The sequence below is a fragment of the Pinus tabuliformis genome, chromosome 9 (genome assembly GCF_031772625.1).
Source record: "Pinus tabuliformis cultivar Carrire ecotype Pingquan chromosome 9, CPIR1, whole genome shotgun sequence".
NCBI classification, from domain to species: domain Eukaryota; kingdom Viridiplantae; phylum Streptophyta; class Pinopsida; order Pinales; family Pinaceae; genus Pinus; species Pinus tabuliformis.
The window spans coordinates 556,369,070-556,386,933 of NC_142307.1; the positions used below are offsets into that span (position 1 = coordinate 556,369,070).

The 17,864-nt window shown below is 35.5% G+C and overlaps 1 protein-coding gene across 1 annotated transcript; it reads right to left on the reverse strand.

Annotated features, from left to right (window-relative positions):
• Positions 1 to 1,477: 1,477 nt before the first annotated feature.
• LOC149149725 (uncharacterized) lies at positions 1,478 to 12,328 on the reverse strand. The gene is made up of 5 exons (XM_089441324.1): positions 12,161 to 12,328; positions 2,477 to 2,601; positions 2,199 to 2,285; positions 2,013 to 2,105; positions 1,478 to 1,840 (listed from the first exon to the last, which is right to left on the reverse strand). The coding sequence occupies exons 2-5, from the start codon at positions 2,522 to 2,524 to the stop codon at positions 1,643 to 1,645; spliced, it is 426 nt and encodes a 141-aa protein (XP_089297450.1). The 5' UTR covers positions 2,525 to 2,601; positions 12,161 to 12,328; the 3' UTR covers positions 1,478 to 1,642.
• Between the last annotated feature and the right edge of the window lie 5,536 nt (positions 12,329 to 17,864).

Genomic DNA, 17,864 nt, shown 5'->3' on the forward strand with positions numbered 1-17,864 from the left:
TTTTGAATCCAATTTAACGTCTTTTTATGCATCCATTTTGTGTCAGTTTTTGCATCTAGTCTTACGCTAGGTTTTGTATCTAGTCTTACACTAGTTTTTGCTTCTATTTTTGCACCAGCTTTGGTGCCTATCTTTGCACCATGTGTTGAATTTGATTTAGCACCAAATTTTGAATCCATTTTTGCGCCCATTTTTGCATCTTTTTTTGGACCATTTTTTACATCCACATTTACGTTTGATTTGTCTCCACTTTTCCCATCTCATTTTGCACCATATTTTGCGTCATTTGTTTCATCCAAGTTTGCATCATTTTTAACACCATCTCTTGCATCTAATGTTACATCATTTTGAGCATCCAAATTTGCATTTATATTTGCATCTTATGTTGAGTCATGTGTTGTGTCCACCTTTGCATCTTATTTTGTGTCTAATGGTACATTCAATTTAGAGCCATTTTTTACGTCTACTTTTGTATTTGTTTTTGCACCAAGTTTTGCATCCAATTTTAAGCTATTTTATGCCCCTTTTTGCACCATTTTTTTGTGTCTACTTGTGTCCAATGTTGCACCATTATTTACACCGACTTTTTCATCCAATTTTGCATTTTTTTGGTGTCTAGTTTTACATCGTTTTCACCATCCAAATTTGCATCATTTTTTGCCTCATTTTGTGTCCACATTTGCATATAATTTTGTGTTTGAGTTCGAGCCTAAATTTGCATGTGATTGGGAATCATTTTTTACATCCAATATGGCATCCTTGGTTTCACCTTTTTTCAGCCCCATTTTGCATCTTGTTTTATGTCTTTTCTTACATCTTTTTTTTTTTCCTTTTTTGCACCCAAGTTTGCATCCCAAATTTACACCATTATTTGCATCATCATTTGGCATGTTAATTTGTAACGTTTTTTGCTTCTTTTTAATGCTCAACTTTGCATCTTATTTTACATCTAGTTGTTGTCTTTTTTTTGCATCTAATTTGGTGCCCATTTATGTGTCCTTGTTTTTGCCCAATTTGATATCCTTTTGTATGTCATGTTTTGTTCCCTTCTTTGTGTCAACTATTGCACAATTTTTCACTTCTAATTTAAAACACTTTGTATGTCAATTATTTGCATTTTGTATTAATTCCTAGTTTAACAACCAATTTTACTTTCAATTTTGCATCCATGGTTACATCCGCATTTGACTTCTTATATAGAGTATATTTTTCTTTACATATATGACCCCCTTTATAGATTCATAGTGAAATATATGATAGTTTCTAAATATCATTAAAGCAGATATCACAATTCAAAATCATTTGTAAAGAAATTTAAGAGAAATTGACAACATCCATCCAAAAAAATAACAATGTGTCATTAACAATTTTCAAAACATGTATAAAATAGCAACATAATACTAATAAAATCAGTATTATTTTTAATCAAAACAAGTAAAATTCAAATATGATTAACAAATCAAAATATTTCATGAATATCGTTATTCTACGATAAATTAACAACATACATAAATCAAACTCATTGTATGATTACAAAATCAAAATGTCTCATTGATATAGGGTAAATTCACAACACCCATCTAAACATAACAATGTCATTCTACACAATAATTTCTTCATAAAAAACAATGCATGTGCATGCCTAGCTACCACCACCAAGATCATCCTCATGATCATCTTGACCATCCTCATTACTCTGATCCACATCATCACCAACACCGCAACTATCATCATCATCTCCTCCTTCACCACCATCACCCTCATCCTCATCCTCATCATCTCCTGATATATGTTGAACATAATTTGGATCATCGTCTTGGCAATCATTACCTATAGCATTCTGACAAAAAAAATCAATATTACATGTTAGTATTAATTACATAACACAACGCATGTTTTTGTTATACAATGTTAACCATAAAATGAGGTAAGATATAATATCTAATAGTACTAAAAAATAAAATGAAAATATGGTTTAAAAGTATATTAGAAATCCAACTAAGATTACATACCATAGAGTCCATCCAAACAACAAATTCAACCCATCTCTTTTGCTGCAGCACCTCCTTTTCCAAATGATTTGGAGGTCTTCCATATTTTAGTTCCTATCAATCAGTAAATAGGGAGAAATTAGATAACAATGACTTTCTTCTAGTACAAAATTTATTAAAAAAATATCACATGTTTAATATACTTACAAAGGTTGTTATTAGTGCTTTTAAACCTTTCTGGCCACTACGATGAGTGACTTTTGTCTTGGTTAACCTCGCCTTGGATGCCTTGTCCTTAAACATAAACCAATTCAATTTATTTTCACACAAATACATGTCTAAGATACTTATAAGTATTAATACATTCTAAATAATGTTTAATGAAAAATTCAATACCTGAATTTTTATTTCATATATCTTATTTATAACATTTTAATGATTACAATAATACTCTTGTTACCAGATATTGTCAGAAGAAATCTTACAAGACCGCTACCTAAGAACATTGGACAGTTGAATGCATTAGTTAACATGTTTGAAAAATTCTATCTTCAAATCTAGATCCATCTCATGTGATTCCCGTATGTGGTATAAATTGTCTTGAAGGTACCTGCATCATTCGACACAAAGCTATTCAGCACAATCGTTAACAAAAAACATCACAACTGCACAATATGAATGGTGCATCAAAATTGGCATTCACACGTCTAAGGTCTTTTTGGCATATCTGGTGTGGGTATAAAAGGTTTCCATTAAATCTCGTAAGCCTTTTTAACTATTATAAATAAACCACTAAAGTAAAACAAACAAATCAGTTATAAGAACTGAAAAGAAAGCTTGAAAAAATATTAACATTTTCTAGAAGGCAAACACTAGAACACACTTCAAAATACTTTTCCTAAAATACTTCTTCAACCTGGCATCAAATTTGAAGGGCATGGTCATATTTCAATATGAAGTCATACTATATTTTCAACCCTTCTATGTTGGCAAGTTAAAACTAATGTTCCACCAAGACTCCGGGATAGGGAGATGCATGTCTGGGGTGATGCACAGGGGGGGCGTGTGAGAGTACCCTCAAATTTTAGGTAAAATTAGGGGGCAGGGGGATATAGGGGTATATAATTTTTTTAATAGATATATATATATATTTTCAATAATGAAAGCATAAATACATTGATCCGTACATGATTGAATTAAATAATGAAATACACTGATCCATACTCATCATTCATACTGATACATACATCATTCATTCATACACCATGAGATTCAATAATGAACTAGATTGATCCATATTCATCATTCATTATTCAACATTCTAGAATCTAAATTGATTTAAAAATTAAATTCATCATTCATCATTCTAGATTCTAGATTCTAAATTGATTTAAAATTTAAATTCGTGATTCTAGAATCTAATTAGTACTAACCAAAATAGACTATAGTAGATACTTAAGCCTGAAGATTGGAATAGTAAATTGATATAACTCAAACTCAAAAAAAGTAAAGAGTGAAAGTCAAAGAATCAGTCTAAGGTCATCCATATCTAAAGTCAAGACTCCAAAGTTAAAACTGACGATTAAAAATGGCCAATGAGCATTTTAGGAGTGCCATGGAGGAGGAGGTGCAATAGTTAACTGGTAAGTCAAATAGTGTTGCGCAACAAGCTGAGTAGACATAAGCTTGGTAACTCGAATGAGTGAGTTAGAGATTGCAAATTAGTTTAGGTTTTGATATTTGTTATGTGTTGTTCTTTTTAATTTTAATTTTTTTTTATGGTTGTTTTATAATTTTTTTTAATTTCTATATTACAACAGTTACTAGAAAAAAAATTAGTTAATTATTATGTTTAGCACAATTGCAAGTCGTGTGGTAGTACTAAAATAGGATAGATAAACAACACTGTTTTTTATAATCACTACATAGTCGAATTCCTATCAATCTTATGTGGAAATGATGTAGCTTGAAGTATCTAAATGCAATACCAAAGTAGAATTGATACCAATAACCAAACAAGGCAGTGACAACACAAACAAAATTTGTTGTAGCATCAAACTACAGAACTGTATTATCTAAATTTTTTCCTGGTAGCACTCTCATTTCCGTAAAATGTTTTTAATTCCAATGAACAAAGACTTGCCTGACTCGATAACGAAATTGTGTTCCTTTGACATCAACGATTTAGAAAAGGATTTAGAAAAGAATTTAAAAAGAACCAATCATAGTAGAAGGATCATTACAGGATCTAAATACTAAAAAATAATCACCATAAAAGAACACTAAACATTAAAAGTTAAAACTAAAGATTGGAGTATCTAAAGAACAGAACCTAATTATTGACAAAAACTAGACATTAAATGAAGGATCGTGGGATCTATGACCCAGTGCCGATAAGAATACAAAATCAACTTCTGCATTCCCCTCATGACCCATCTGGATATGGACTTAAGGAGACCAGAACCAATCTTAATAGATTAATTACAGGATGTAACTGCACAAGCCTAGTACTCCATGAGTCTATCCCCCATCTGCTTATACTAGATATAAACAACATGTTTGTAGAAAGTTAGAAAAATACATTGTACAATCAGGTTGAACTCAATACAGATTCAATTGGACCTACAACACATTCCAGCCACAAAGCTGGAAAGAGCACAATAAAAATAAAAGCAAACATTGAATCTTATCACTGTTGTGGATTTTGTCCTTAGAATGACATGAGACATTCCAAATATGATGCCCAATCTGATATGTTGGCTCTTCTAGCATGGATGCAAAGAGAAAGCAATTACAGTACTTGATCTGTTTTTTATAATATAAGACTATATTTTGCTAAGAAAACAAAGGTATACAAAAAAGCCCACATGCATTACATATCGAATATCATTCCTTCGGGAAAGCCCTAAAAGCCAAGTGTATGTGGAGACTAATATCAAAAGAGGACCTCTAGAATCAGATTCACATTCAGAGATATATTGAGCCCAATTCAGCAGAAGACTGGATTGGAAACCCAAACAAGTCAATCAACAATGCATCCATATTATTGAAAGTACTGACTATAACATTCCCTTTAATAGGCAGATTGCTGGCATGGAAGGTTTGCAATGAGGCTAAGGCGAAGATCAGTATAGACCCATGGATAAGCAGTGGAGCTGAGTACAAGCTGCCAGAAGCAGTGATAAACTCTCTTCAATCTAGACCAGGCAGCTGGACCAGGAAACTCCTCCATTTGCCAGCAGGATTGGAATAGCGCTGAACAGAGAGACGACTCAAAGGCCAAGAAAATATTCAATCAAAAGGATTTATAAACAAATCAAAAGTGTGCCATGCCTATATAAAAGACTCTGACTCTGATGATGAACATGTCTGGTCTAAAATCCAGCCTTGGGGATTTACACTCCAAAGTTAGGATAAGAATCGTGTACCCTGGACAGACCAGAATGCACACTCTCATGGTGGAAGCGCATCTGGATAAGAACCTTTCAAAAGTTCATTATTTACATGCAGTTGGCAATCTTAAATAGAGCACCCACATAGGAAGTTCTTAAGAGAAGAAATGGATCAAGTCCAAGCAAATGTATCATGTGTAAAAGAGTTGAAAAGAACATAGACCACTTACTGATATTTTTTCCTTAATAAAGGAAATCTGGATGGTTTGACAAGGATAAAGGACTGTGGACAAGGAGGTTATGCTGAAGAGTGCTCTAAAAAGTGGTAGCAAAACTCAGTCCTCAAAGGCCTTCCTCTAATAGTATCATGGGGAATCTAGAAAGATAGAAATGTTGAAATCTTTGAAGACAGGTATATAACTCTTTCAATGTGCCTTCCAAGGTCAGTCAATCTTCTCAAACTTCAAAGCTTTTTCATCAACCCCAACATAGAAAAAGTTGATTCGTGCTCCTATGGACAAATCTGGAAAATGGGGATTACTTTGATGGAGCTAGTCAAGGTACCCCCCAAAAAAGGGAAGCCATACGTGTTCTCTATCTCAATAACTCTCACTGTATCAGATTTAAAACAGATTTAGGTGAGGATCAAATAACTACACCGAGCTTATTTCCCTAACAATACTCTAAAAGCTAGCAGCCCACAGTGGCATTTAAAAAAATACCAGTGTTTGTTGGCTCATTGTTGTTAGATAGTGTACCCCAGATCATCTTCTACTAGGTTGGAGCACACATGGCAGATCTGGCCACCTTATATTACAGCAGCATTACACAAATACATGCAGCATTAAATTCCAAACAGCATAATGATCTGTTGGTGAGAATGCAGCAATAAATAGACAGTAGGAGCACATCACAAATTTTACTATTCCAGCAATAAGGGCACACACATGCATGTATGGACCAGCCATAAAAAGAATAAGATAATTTTATCATTATACTTCAGGTTAAAGATAAAGTGCTAAAGTTAGATGAGTCAGTTCTGTTTTATTTTTCAGTCTTTCTGAATTCATTTTTTATCAGTTAGATAGAGCACAGATCCAGAGATCTAAGTAATATATCTATTTTTATAAACCCTAGGTGTCACTTATAAGAAAGAGTGAGAGTATGGATCTGTAATAGGGTTAGTTTCAGTTCTTACACAAAATCCTTTCTAGCAGATTTTTATTCAGCAGTATTGGAATAGCAGTAACAGGTGTTTTTGACATTGATCTGTGTGTTCCAATGTATGTATTCCAACTGTGTTTGTAGATTTTAGTGAGATTCAGATTGCAGTTTTGATTAGCCTCTAAATTTAGACAGTGTTAGTTTCCACTAGAAGAAGAATCTGTTTACAATGAGTTAGACAAAAATTCATAATGGTATCAGAGAAAGGTTTGTTGAAACATTCTAAAAATCCTTGAATAGATAGTAGGACTGCTACCTATGAAAGGGAGCTGTCAGGAGGCTCCAGGGATTGGATGCTGTGATCCATGCTTGAGAAAAGCACAGTGAAGTTTCAAGTTGTCGGGTTCTTTGTTAGGCTGCTGATCTGTCTTAACTTTCGTTTAGGCGATATTCCAATGCAGTAGTATGGCTACAGTCAATCTCAAATACATGGACAGATTGGAAGGTCCCTCTTAACTTCATCCCAGGGAAGTCTCAGGTAACCAGCCTGCATCCATCTTAACTACAGATCTTCCAAGCATTTGGCGGGATCAAATTTCTTTTCACTCTAAAAGAGGTTTGCACCTCAATAGATTTGATCCCTCTCGACACTCGATAGATCTGGAGTTAAGATGGATCTAGAGTGAGAAATTATTCTTACATAAGAATACCATTAGCAAAACCATGGGTTGTCAAAACCACCAACAATAAATTGACTATTTTACCTCAAGTTTATTTTAATTATTAATTTTATTTTTTATTTTATTTTTTTTAAATTTTATTTCATTTCCATTTTATGCAATTTCACTGCGTCAAAATGTTTACATATCAAGACACGACATTACAACATCTCTTCCATACTAGGCTGGTGAGCGCCTCTGGGCACAAAGATATTGTTGGAGTAGGATTTGTCTAACTTCATTGAGAAACTGGTTGTAGAGCCTCCCAAACCTGTGTAATTAGTAAATCATAAAAAGAAGATGGCCAAGGTCAAGTGAGTCATACTTGAATCTATGAAGGATCATTAGATCCCTCACATCACCAAAAAGACCACAATAAAGTACATGTTTGATGCTCTAGTCACTCTATCAGAGTGAGAACAACAAACAGAAGACATTGCTAAGAAATAAGCTTAATCCCTGCAAATGAGTAAAAGGATATTGTAGTTTCCTACTTAATGAAGATTATTGATCTCCATGATCAGCTTGCAGCAATTGAGAGGAGGTGAAGGGTGAAAAGCTAGTATTCATTGCATTAAATAGGTCCTGTTCTTTTTGGAAACTTTTTGGCTATGACATCTAGGCCAAAAAAAAGTTAAAACTTCCCATTTTGAAGAGGCTATGGAATGACTTCAACTAGAAGGAGCAGAATGTTGTCCCCATTAGTAAGACGAAGAAGGGCAACAAGAAAAGAGGAACTAAGAAGTATTAAAAAGGGAAGAAAGAGAAGCCAGGTTCTTGTAACCAGGGAAGGAAGGACTTGAGCCACATCAAGTGCTTCAAGTGTCAAATGTTTGGGCACTTCGCTTCCAATGTCATCAAAAGAAGGGGAAGGGAAAGAAACTTGTAATTTAAGAGTACAAAAGCATCAGCTCAAGTGGATGAGCTTTCATCCAATCTCGAGATACACTTCTCAATGGTCTCATGCCTGTCATCTGACATCATGTCTGATGTGGACTGGTATGTGGACAGTGGAGCCTGCAAACATACAACCTCTAACAAGAGTACCTTTAGTAGAACTTGGTGATGATGCCACGTATCCAGTTGCAAGAGTGGGATCCATCAAGTGATATCCTTAAGCTTACTAAGTTAATGATGTTTTGTATGTACCTAGCTTAACTAAAAATCTCTTTCCAATTTCAGTGATGATAGATCCTACATATATGGCTAACTTTGAAGATCAACAAGTCCTCATCCTAAATTGCAAGGGAATCCTATAAGAACTTTAGGGTATGATAGTGACAACATGTGTGAGCTTTGACAAAAGAGACTAGGTCACTTGCACTAGTGAATGTTGCCAATCTTGAAAAACATGGTGTGGGCATTGCCAATCTTCAAGGCTGAGAAGAAAGGTGTGTGCAAAGGTTGTGCACTTGGCCAGCATGTAAAGGATGTTTTCCTGGCAGTAAACATAGGTCAAGAGGGGTTTCTGACCTAATCAACTCAAATGTATGTGGGCCCATCTCTTCAACTTCCTTATCAAGTAACATTTACTATGAATATTTTATTGATGATTCTTCTAGGAAGTCCTAGACTTAATTCACAAAAACCAAAGGAGTTTGATACCTTTTGCATGAAATCAAGAATCAAGAAAATGTTGATAGTTCCCTACAACCCTCAGTAGTTTGGGGCCTTGATTCATGATCTATTTCTGCTCATGTGTCTCTGTGTATAAACATGTCTCATCATTGTCTATATTTTGAATAGGTATCCTCACAGAATTTTGAAGGATAAGACTGGAGGAATTCAGAAGCCTCAAGTAACACATCTTTGAGTTTTTCAGTTGTCCTATCTACATTCATATTCCATATGGGAAAAGGACCAAGTTGGAACCTTCTAGTTTGAAGGGCATTTTTGTAGGTTAGAGTGAAACCTCAAAAGCTTATAGAATATACATTCCATCTCAACATAAAGTAGTTGTGAGCAGAGATACCAAGTTTGAAGAAAATGCATGGTCCTCTAAGTCTCAAGAACCTCCAATAGTGACCATGGAGGCAGAAGAGCTTGGTATCCCAAAAACAGATCTGCAGAAATAAAAAAGATCATGAAACGCATACTTAGATCAGCAAGCTTTTGGAAGTGCAAGGGGTGCCTCTTTACCTTCAAGTTCAGCTAGAAAGCCTAGATGGCTAATCTAGACATTAAAAGAGGCAACAGAGTAAGTTGGTGCTCCAACTACTTCCCTTCAAATAAGCCACCCTCCTAAAAAGTTCCCTAGTTATGTTGCACTGATATCTTTCATTATTGAAACAAAACCTTCTAGTAACGGCAGTAAGGAAGAAAGTACTGCAAAATGCCATGATGGAGGAATACATCTCCTCCTAAAGAATGATGGGTAGGAGATAGTGCCTAGACTAGTGGAGAAGTCAGTATTTGACTCTAGTTTTTCTTACAACAATCATGCATGGTTAAGCATGCACCAGATAGCAGCATATAAAACTGCAAAGCTCGGTTTGTGGCTGGACGGTTCTCCCATTAAAAAGGAGTTGACTATGAGGAGACTTTTGCTCTTATTACTAAATATACCTCTATCAGATTTACTATGTCTTTCACAACAATCTTCCATTGGATTTTATATCAAATTTATGTAAAGACAACATTTCTTAATAGGTTGATTAAGGAGTTATATGAATAAACCAACCAAGAGGCTTTTAGGTGAATAGGCTTGAGACCCATGTTTACAAGTTGAAGTAGGCCCTTTATGAGTTGAAACAGGCACCATTTGCATGGCACTCCAAGATCGATGAGTAACTTTCAGATTTGGGTTTCACTGAGACAGATGCAGATTCTAATTTTTACAATTTGGTAGATCATTCTAATCTGCTTGTTTTAGTCCCATATGTAGACAATCTTACACTCACAGGAAGTTAAAAGGAATCCACAAACTGGTGCAGGGCAAAATTGGCAAGAGAATTTGTCATGACTTGAAGCACTACTTGCTGGCTCTAGGGGTGTAGCAAAGTGCAGGTGAAGTGTTCCTTGGACAGAAAAAGTATGTAATTGAAATTCTTAGAAGATTTCAAATGATGGACTACAAACCCATGGCTACTCGAGTGTATGCAATTGAAATTCTGATGAGATTTCAAATGATGTACTGCAAACCCATGGCTACTCCCCTGTGGTAGTAAATCCATTGTACTTTGCTGATTCTAATTCAGATTTGATGAACATCTGTATACAGGGAATTGATAGGTTTCCTCATGTACTTAGTTAACACAAGGCCTAACATTTGTTTTGCAGTCAACACTTTCAGTACATGGTGCAGCCTAGGCAAGTTCATCAGGTTGCCACAAAACACAAGTTCTAATACTTGGAAGGGGGCAGTGCATTTTGCACTGAGATATGTTAGTGATGCAGCTTTTTATTCAATGATAATGGAATAGCATTAACAGGGGTTCTCGACAGTGATCTACATGTTCTGTGCATGTTTTCTAACTGTGTCCGTTTATAGGCTCAAACGACATTCAGATTACAGTTTCGATTAGCCTTTAAATTCAGACTGTGCTACTTTCCTGTAGGAGAAGAATCTGTTAAACAAGTGTTACTAAATTCATCAGTTGTTAGTAATTAGTAATTAATTGGATGAATGGCAGTAGTAGAAGATGAAATCAAACGTTCTGTCCGTTTTTATTTCAGAGTGCTTTGAACATGTCTACAAAGAATTAAATGGTGAAGCAGACACCTTGAGGAAGGAAGGACTCAGTTGGCTGAGGGTTCAAGGTTATGAAGTGAAATCAAGGATTGTCATATCTTACACGAACATATTTCTGCATCCTCGAATGGGGATTCTTATGACAGTCAGTATTTTGAAGATGATCCAAGTGCCTCAAAAGAAGAATTCTGAATTTTTGACAGTCTAACAGCAAGATGAAACTTGGTTCAGGCTAACTAACGCAACCTTCAATCCACATGCTCTCGACCCTTGATTATGGCAACTTTTGACCATTTAGAAAATACAGTGTTGGACGTTACAAATTTTGACCTACTTCGGCCACCAATAATGATTCAGAGTTCTTTAATTCAGCCGCGACTCTAAATAATTTCTCTAAGTACTGCAATTTCTTTGATGCAGGGTAGATTGGCTACATGTGATTTGTTTCCACTGGCACACCAATCCGCTCCAGTGGCCTCGTCCCTTTATGTGATGTTCACAACCGTCATAGTTTTGACCCTTGGCCCACTACCAAAATAATAAAGGATCGACTTTGCATTTCAGGAAGGGATTCATCTCTACTCACAACAGTGATAGTTTTGACCCTTGGCCCACTAACAAAATAATAGAGAATCGAATTTGCATCTTAGGAAACGATTGATCTCTAGTTGGTCTCCTGAACTTGACTGTGAATCTAAAATAATTAACTGGAAAATAATAAACCAATTTAGGGTGATATCCAGTACCACCAAAGATGGAAAATGTTAGTTAGGGTGAAAAGAATTCTTATAAGTTACTACAGCTTTAAATTTTGCAAATAGAAATTAGATATGCTGTCAAGAATCAAGTTACAGGACCCTTCAATCAATATCAATGCCTTCTTCAGGCTTAGCAAAGAATGTATATTTTCGTTCTGATATTTCTCGAAGCTTAAAGCATTTACAGAATGTATCTCTTTATACTCGGATGAAATAAAAGATTAGAAAAATTGAGGGAAAATATATCAATATCAATCGATATGTAAGCCAATAAATGCGCCAAAAAAAACACAGATTGAAAAAATATGCCTGCTGTGAGTCTGTGAAAGCAAATATAAGCAGCACCTCTTCTGGAAAATGTGAAGCAGAAATACAAAACAAAAAAGACATCGTGATAAGAGAATATGGGTTGAGAGGGACAAAAGAAATCAAGGCTTAGACTCACCTCTATCTGATTGCATATGAGGATCTGAACCAGCCGCATCGGTTATCCAAAAATGCACCTTTGTCCGTGCACCGATCAAGTCAATCCGCCGCCTGGAAAGAAAAATAGCACAATGCAAAGGGGGCGCGGCGTAAGAGGCCCTCCTGAAACCCCTCGGAGAAGGATATATCTGCGGACCTGAAACCCTACATCCGATATAACAACCCATTTTAAGATATAAATGTTTTAAAAAGTTAAAGAGCATTGTCGCCGACCCTGAAACCCTACATCGTATATAGAACTAGCATTTGCACAAACCGGTGCAACGTCATAGAAGTAGTGGGATATGGAAGTAAGTAAAAGTAATATTTTAGTAAAATGTTAAATATGTGTTGTATGAATTAATAATTTTATTATATAATTAATAAAAGAATTAATAGAGAAGGGTTATTATTTTAAAATTTAGGATATAATTATAAAAAATAAAATTGAGAGGAAATATTAGTTTTAAGATCAAAAAAAAATTAATTAAAAAGAGCGATAAATTTTAGGTTTAATTCTAAAGCCTCAATGCGAAAGGATTATATTAGAACATCCTAAAAAGTCTTTTAAGAAAAATGGCGATTAAAACCTTTTCCAAATAAATTTTAAAGGTTTAAAGCATAAATATAATAAAAGCCGGCATATATATGTAAATAGTAATAAAGAGGTCGACCCCATAAAACTGCCACGTTGCATATTGGGATCTCGCGAGTGGCGTTTTTGTTTTATTGTCCATGACCAAACTTCCGAAGCCTCTAACTTGCGACTTTATTTACACCATATCCATTCAATTTAATTATTTACACCATAACCATTGTAACTTTTAATGTCCATGACCAGACACACGTCTTTAAAACTTGTGATATGAAACGCGTGGCATGGCAACTGTGATATTATATTAAGGTGTGCTATGATGGAGCAGTCGAGTCTGCAACACGTATTGCAATCGAAGGTTTCAAAGTGACAAGGCTTCAAAAGTTGAGCTATGGCGGATGCGATATTAATGGCCAAATGTGGAGAATTAATGGTTTTTGATAGAATAAACGCATTCATTATTACTAACAGTTTCTTGAGATTTCGCTCATAAAAGTCTTGGATTATTATGTAATCGGTTATTTGCTAAGTTATTCGCTCTGAATGTTAGTTACTCTCACCCTTGTGTTTCTCTTGACAAGTCAGTCCCAACAAGCATAATTCAACAAAAATGTCTTGGTCGACCAAACCCATGAAGAAACCTGTTGTTCAACAACAATCAGTTGCTCTTCCCCCTGAGTTTGCAGAATTGCTTGCATTATTTACCGATACCACATGCACCTCAAACACCGGAACATCTACCTGGGAGGCCACATATCAACTTTTCGAAGATGAAGAGCCGAGAGTCACAGAAAGAGTAGTCATAGCCGAAGATTCATACCCGGTTTCTGATACTACATATAGTGATCTGGCCAATTCATTCCTCCACAGAATTGTTGCTCAGCTGAACATCCTTCCTTACATGGATATGATCACATGTGTTGTTGACCATCTAAACATCGCTGACAGAAACTTTATGACCAAGAGGAACACAATCATCGGCTCTTTCACCAACAAAGATTCGACTCGAATGTACCAGTTTTCGGCAGCTCAGAAGAAATATGATAATGACTTCATTGAGAAATTCATGAAGGAAAATCAGGATCAATCTGAAGTCATCAAAGGATGGAGAAGAGATGCCAGCAAGCACAAGCGAGAAAATAAGGGTATGCATTCTATAGCTTCTCTTGTCGGTCCATATTGTTATGTTGCCACTATGATATGTAGATTATTTGGTTATGTCAATACCCAAAAGTTTTCAGACCAGTGGGTACCCTTGATTGATGCAGCTATGTTATGGACTGGGGGACTGTTCTATCTAATAATTTAAGTATCCAAATCCTAGATTATAGGAAGAACTGTAGTTTTTTTATTCTAGAAAACATTGTTCCCCCATTTTACATGAGTGCCTATGTAATGGATGTTATTTTATTTACTTCTGATTTCCCATCCATGGGATGTAAATGGACCATACAGGACCCTATGTCTATCCACGTTTATCATAGTATTCTCCGGGAGTCAAAATATAGGAAAAAGAGCATCATTCCTTTGTTAATTCTCATACAGAATACAAATTAGATGCATGGTGTGAAGGAAAATGAAATTTACAAGTTTGTGGTTGAAATTTATTGGTGTATCTATACGTGTATCTATAAGTTGTATTTTCATAGTCTAGGGGTTGGGAATACACAATTCCCATCCACTTGAGCTCAATTTTATCTCGCAAAACTTCATTGGGATCTACCTAAACACATATGCAAACATAGGTGAAAATGCCTTTCAAAAGTCTTTCCCTGTCTACTTTGACGAATCTTCCAATAAAATTGCCCACTTTTTCTAAGAGATCTAGATGGGTAAAGTGAATGGGAAAACTGGGAATCTTACCCATACTAGAGTAGTCATCGACAACATAGTGAGAGGATTGAAGTTGGGAAACCATGGCTTCACTAGAAGACCAACTCATCCCCAAAACCCTGGACCTTGGTCAAGGATTTTTTTTCTTAGCCTCAAGACATTTGAAGATCACCACAAAAAAACATGGGTCTACATCTACCCAAACCGGTGTTCATCCAATCCTATCATAATCGAACAGAAAAACGCTACTTTTTCAATAGAAAATGGGGAATAAAAGTATCACCCAAGGATAATGACCATCGCATCAAGCGCTAAATCATAAGGGAGGAGCAATAATTTGACAATCACACGTCCTTGATTTATGTTGATTTAACTCTGAACACTCACGTAATATTCTCTTGCTTGGCGAATTAAACACCACTGCATGGAATGGATGAGGATTGAGCTGAACCCTGGATGAAGCCCACTTCATTCTCATCTAAACACAAAACTATATATACGTCAAAGCTATTACAATAGATTCTGACTGTCAACACCTCGAGGTTCTGTTTATATGTGGCTACCTTTTATGGTTACTATTGAATGTGTGATTGGCAATAGTAATGGCAACTTAGGGCTGCCAAATTTCCTTCGATTCCATCACTACATCCTAACGCAAATAGTTGTTCAATGCCTTGGTTGTCTTTCAAAACTGGTAGGCAGCGTCTTCTTTGATATTTCTCGATGGTTTTAATTCCACTACAATCACAACTTTCATTTACATAAACTTCGTGTTTTCGCACGAGCGACGATTGTTCCAAGGTGAAATGTCACTTGGATGGTTTCAATGTTGTTGACCCATCATAACTAACTAACGGATATTCCCATTACAATTTTATACCACCCCATGGGCCATTATCAATATCAATTATGCATGGGAACCAATTAAAGCAACTTTTCACATTAATTTTATATGAGCATGAGAACATGTGTTAACAAGCAGCCCATAAAGCCTCATTTTGAATGCCATAGTCACTTAGAAGGAATTCCTCTTGTAGTAGCATCCTCCCTACTAAACTTTGCTAGTGCTAACATTAGAACCACCATTACAACATGATATCTTTCTAGTGTTGACAACACCATTATAGTAAGATAGCTCAAGAGAGACAGAAAATTTAAAAAGTATGATAGTAATACGTATCCAGAAGATGGTATTGAAACTAGTAATTGTTCACAAATCCATAAGATTGTAAGGTCATTCTCATTATCATAATCATTGTCATCATCATCACCATCATCCTTGTCATTGTTATTGTCATCATTACATTATCATCATAATCACCATCCATGCCATCATCATCATCATTATGGACATTGTTTGCAATTGTTCATAATTGTAGATGTTGTAAGAAATATCATCAACCCAAAAAATGTGATCAGTGCTAGAAAAGGGTTGTTTAGGACACATTGATATACGTAAGAGAAATAACAACTCTATTTTTGACAGATGATCGATGATGATCATCATCACCACCATTATCATCGTCATTGTCATTTTTATCATCCCCATCATCATCATTAATGTAATTTCTATCGACATTGTTGTAATCATGCATCATCATCATTCATGCCATTATTGTTTTTGATGATGACCTAGATGAAAATGATGATTATGACACCAAAGATAATGCTTATGATTATGACAATGACAACATCTAAAATTGGGAAGATTCGCCAACGTCATTAGCATCGTCATCATCATAATCATTGCCATCATCATCATTGTCATTGTAACCACTATCGTCTTTATCATCATAATCACAATTCATGTCATCGCCATCATCTTCATTTTCATCATTGTCAATATTATTGACATTGTCATCAATTGTTCATAATTGTCAATGCCATAAGGAATATCATCAATGCATAAAATATGATGAGTGTTGGAAAAGGGATGCAAAAGCGAACATAGAAATGGGGGCAACAATAGAAGTAAAATTGGATGAAAAGTGGATACAACATAAGTAGATGCACAACAACATGAAAAACCTGACACAAAAGTGGATGCAAAAGTAGATGCAGTTGTCAATGCAAACTTGGATGCAAACATGAAGGCAAAAGTGGAAGCAAACATGGGTCCAATGGTAGGTGTAAAACTTGGCACAAATTGTGGTGAAACAAATGTGGATGCAACAACGGAAACAAAAGTATATGCAAAAATGGATGAAACAAAAGTGGATGCAATAGGGGATGCAAATGTGGTTGCAATGGTAGGTGCAAGATATGGTGCAACAAAAGTGGATGTAACAATAGACAAAAAATATGCAAAATAAGATGCAAAAATGGATGTAAAAGTGGAAGCAAACATTGATGCAACAGGCAAAAAAAAATTGGATGCAAAAAATGGATATAATGTAAGTAGATGCAAAAGTAGATACAAAACGAGATGCAAAACCCAATGCATAAACCTCACATAAAAGTGGATGCAAAAATAGATGCAATATTTGATGCAAAAGAGGATGTGAACATGGATGCAAAATTGGAAGCAAACGTGGATACAACAGTGAGTGCAAAACATGGTGCAAATTGTGGCATAACAAAAGTGGATGTAATGATAGATGCAAAAAAAGAATCAAAGTATGATGCAAATGAAGATGTAAAAAGGGATGCAAAAAGTGAAATTTAAAATGGGTGCAACAGTGGATGCAAAATTGCGTGCAAAAGTGGATGCAATAGAAGTCGATGCAAAAGTAGATGCAAAACGAGACACAAAACCCGATGCAAATCCCGGTCCAAAATTGGATACAAAAAGGGATGCAAAAATAGATGTAGTAGTTGATGAAAACCTGGATGCAAATGAGGATGCAAACGTGGATGCAAATTTATAATCAAAAGTGGGTGCAAAAGGAGGTGCCAAACTAGGCGCTAATTGTGGCACAAAAATATTAGATGCAATAGTGGGTACAATAATAGATGCAAAAGAGGATGTAAATATGGATGCCAAACAAGAGGGAAAAGTGGATGCAACAAAAGTAGATGCAACATTTTATGCAAAACTAGACACAAAACACGATGTAAAACTTGGCGCAAAAGGGATGCACAAATGGATGAAAAAATGGATGCAAAAAATGATTTAAAAAAGGATGCAAAAAAGGATGCAAAAGTCGATGCAAAAGTTGATGCAAGTGTAGGTGCAAAAAGTGGATGCAAATGAGGATGCAAAAGTATGTCAAACAAAATTAGGTGCCAAACTTGATGCAAAACCTGGAACAAAACC

Excerpts from the sequence above, each read along its gene's own strand:
- LOC149149725 (XM_089441324.1), bottom strand. The coding sequence starts at position 2,524 with ATGTTAACTAATGCATTCAACTGTCCAATGTTCTTAGGTAGCGGTCTT. Across the intron at positions 2,286-2,476 it reads TGTTCTTAGGTAGCGGTCTT|GACAAGGCATCCAAGGCGAG; the intron begins GTAAGATTTCTT and ends TTTATGTTTAAG. Across the intron at positions 1,841-2,012 it reads TTGTTTGGATGGACTCTATG|AATGCTATAGGTAATGATTG; the intron begins GTATGTAATCTT and ends TTTTTTTGTCAG.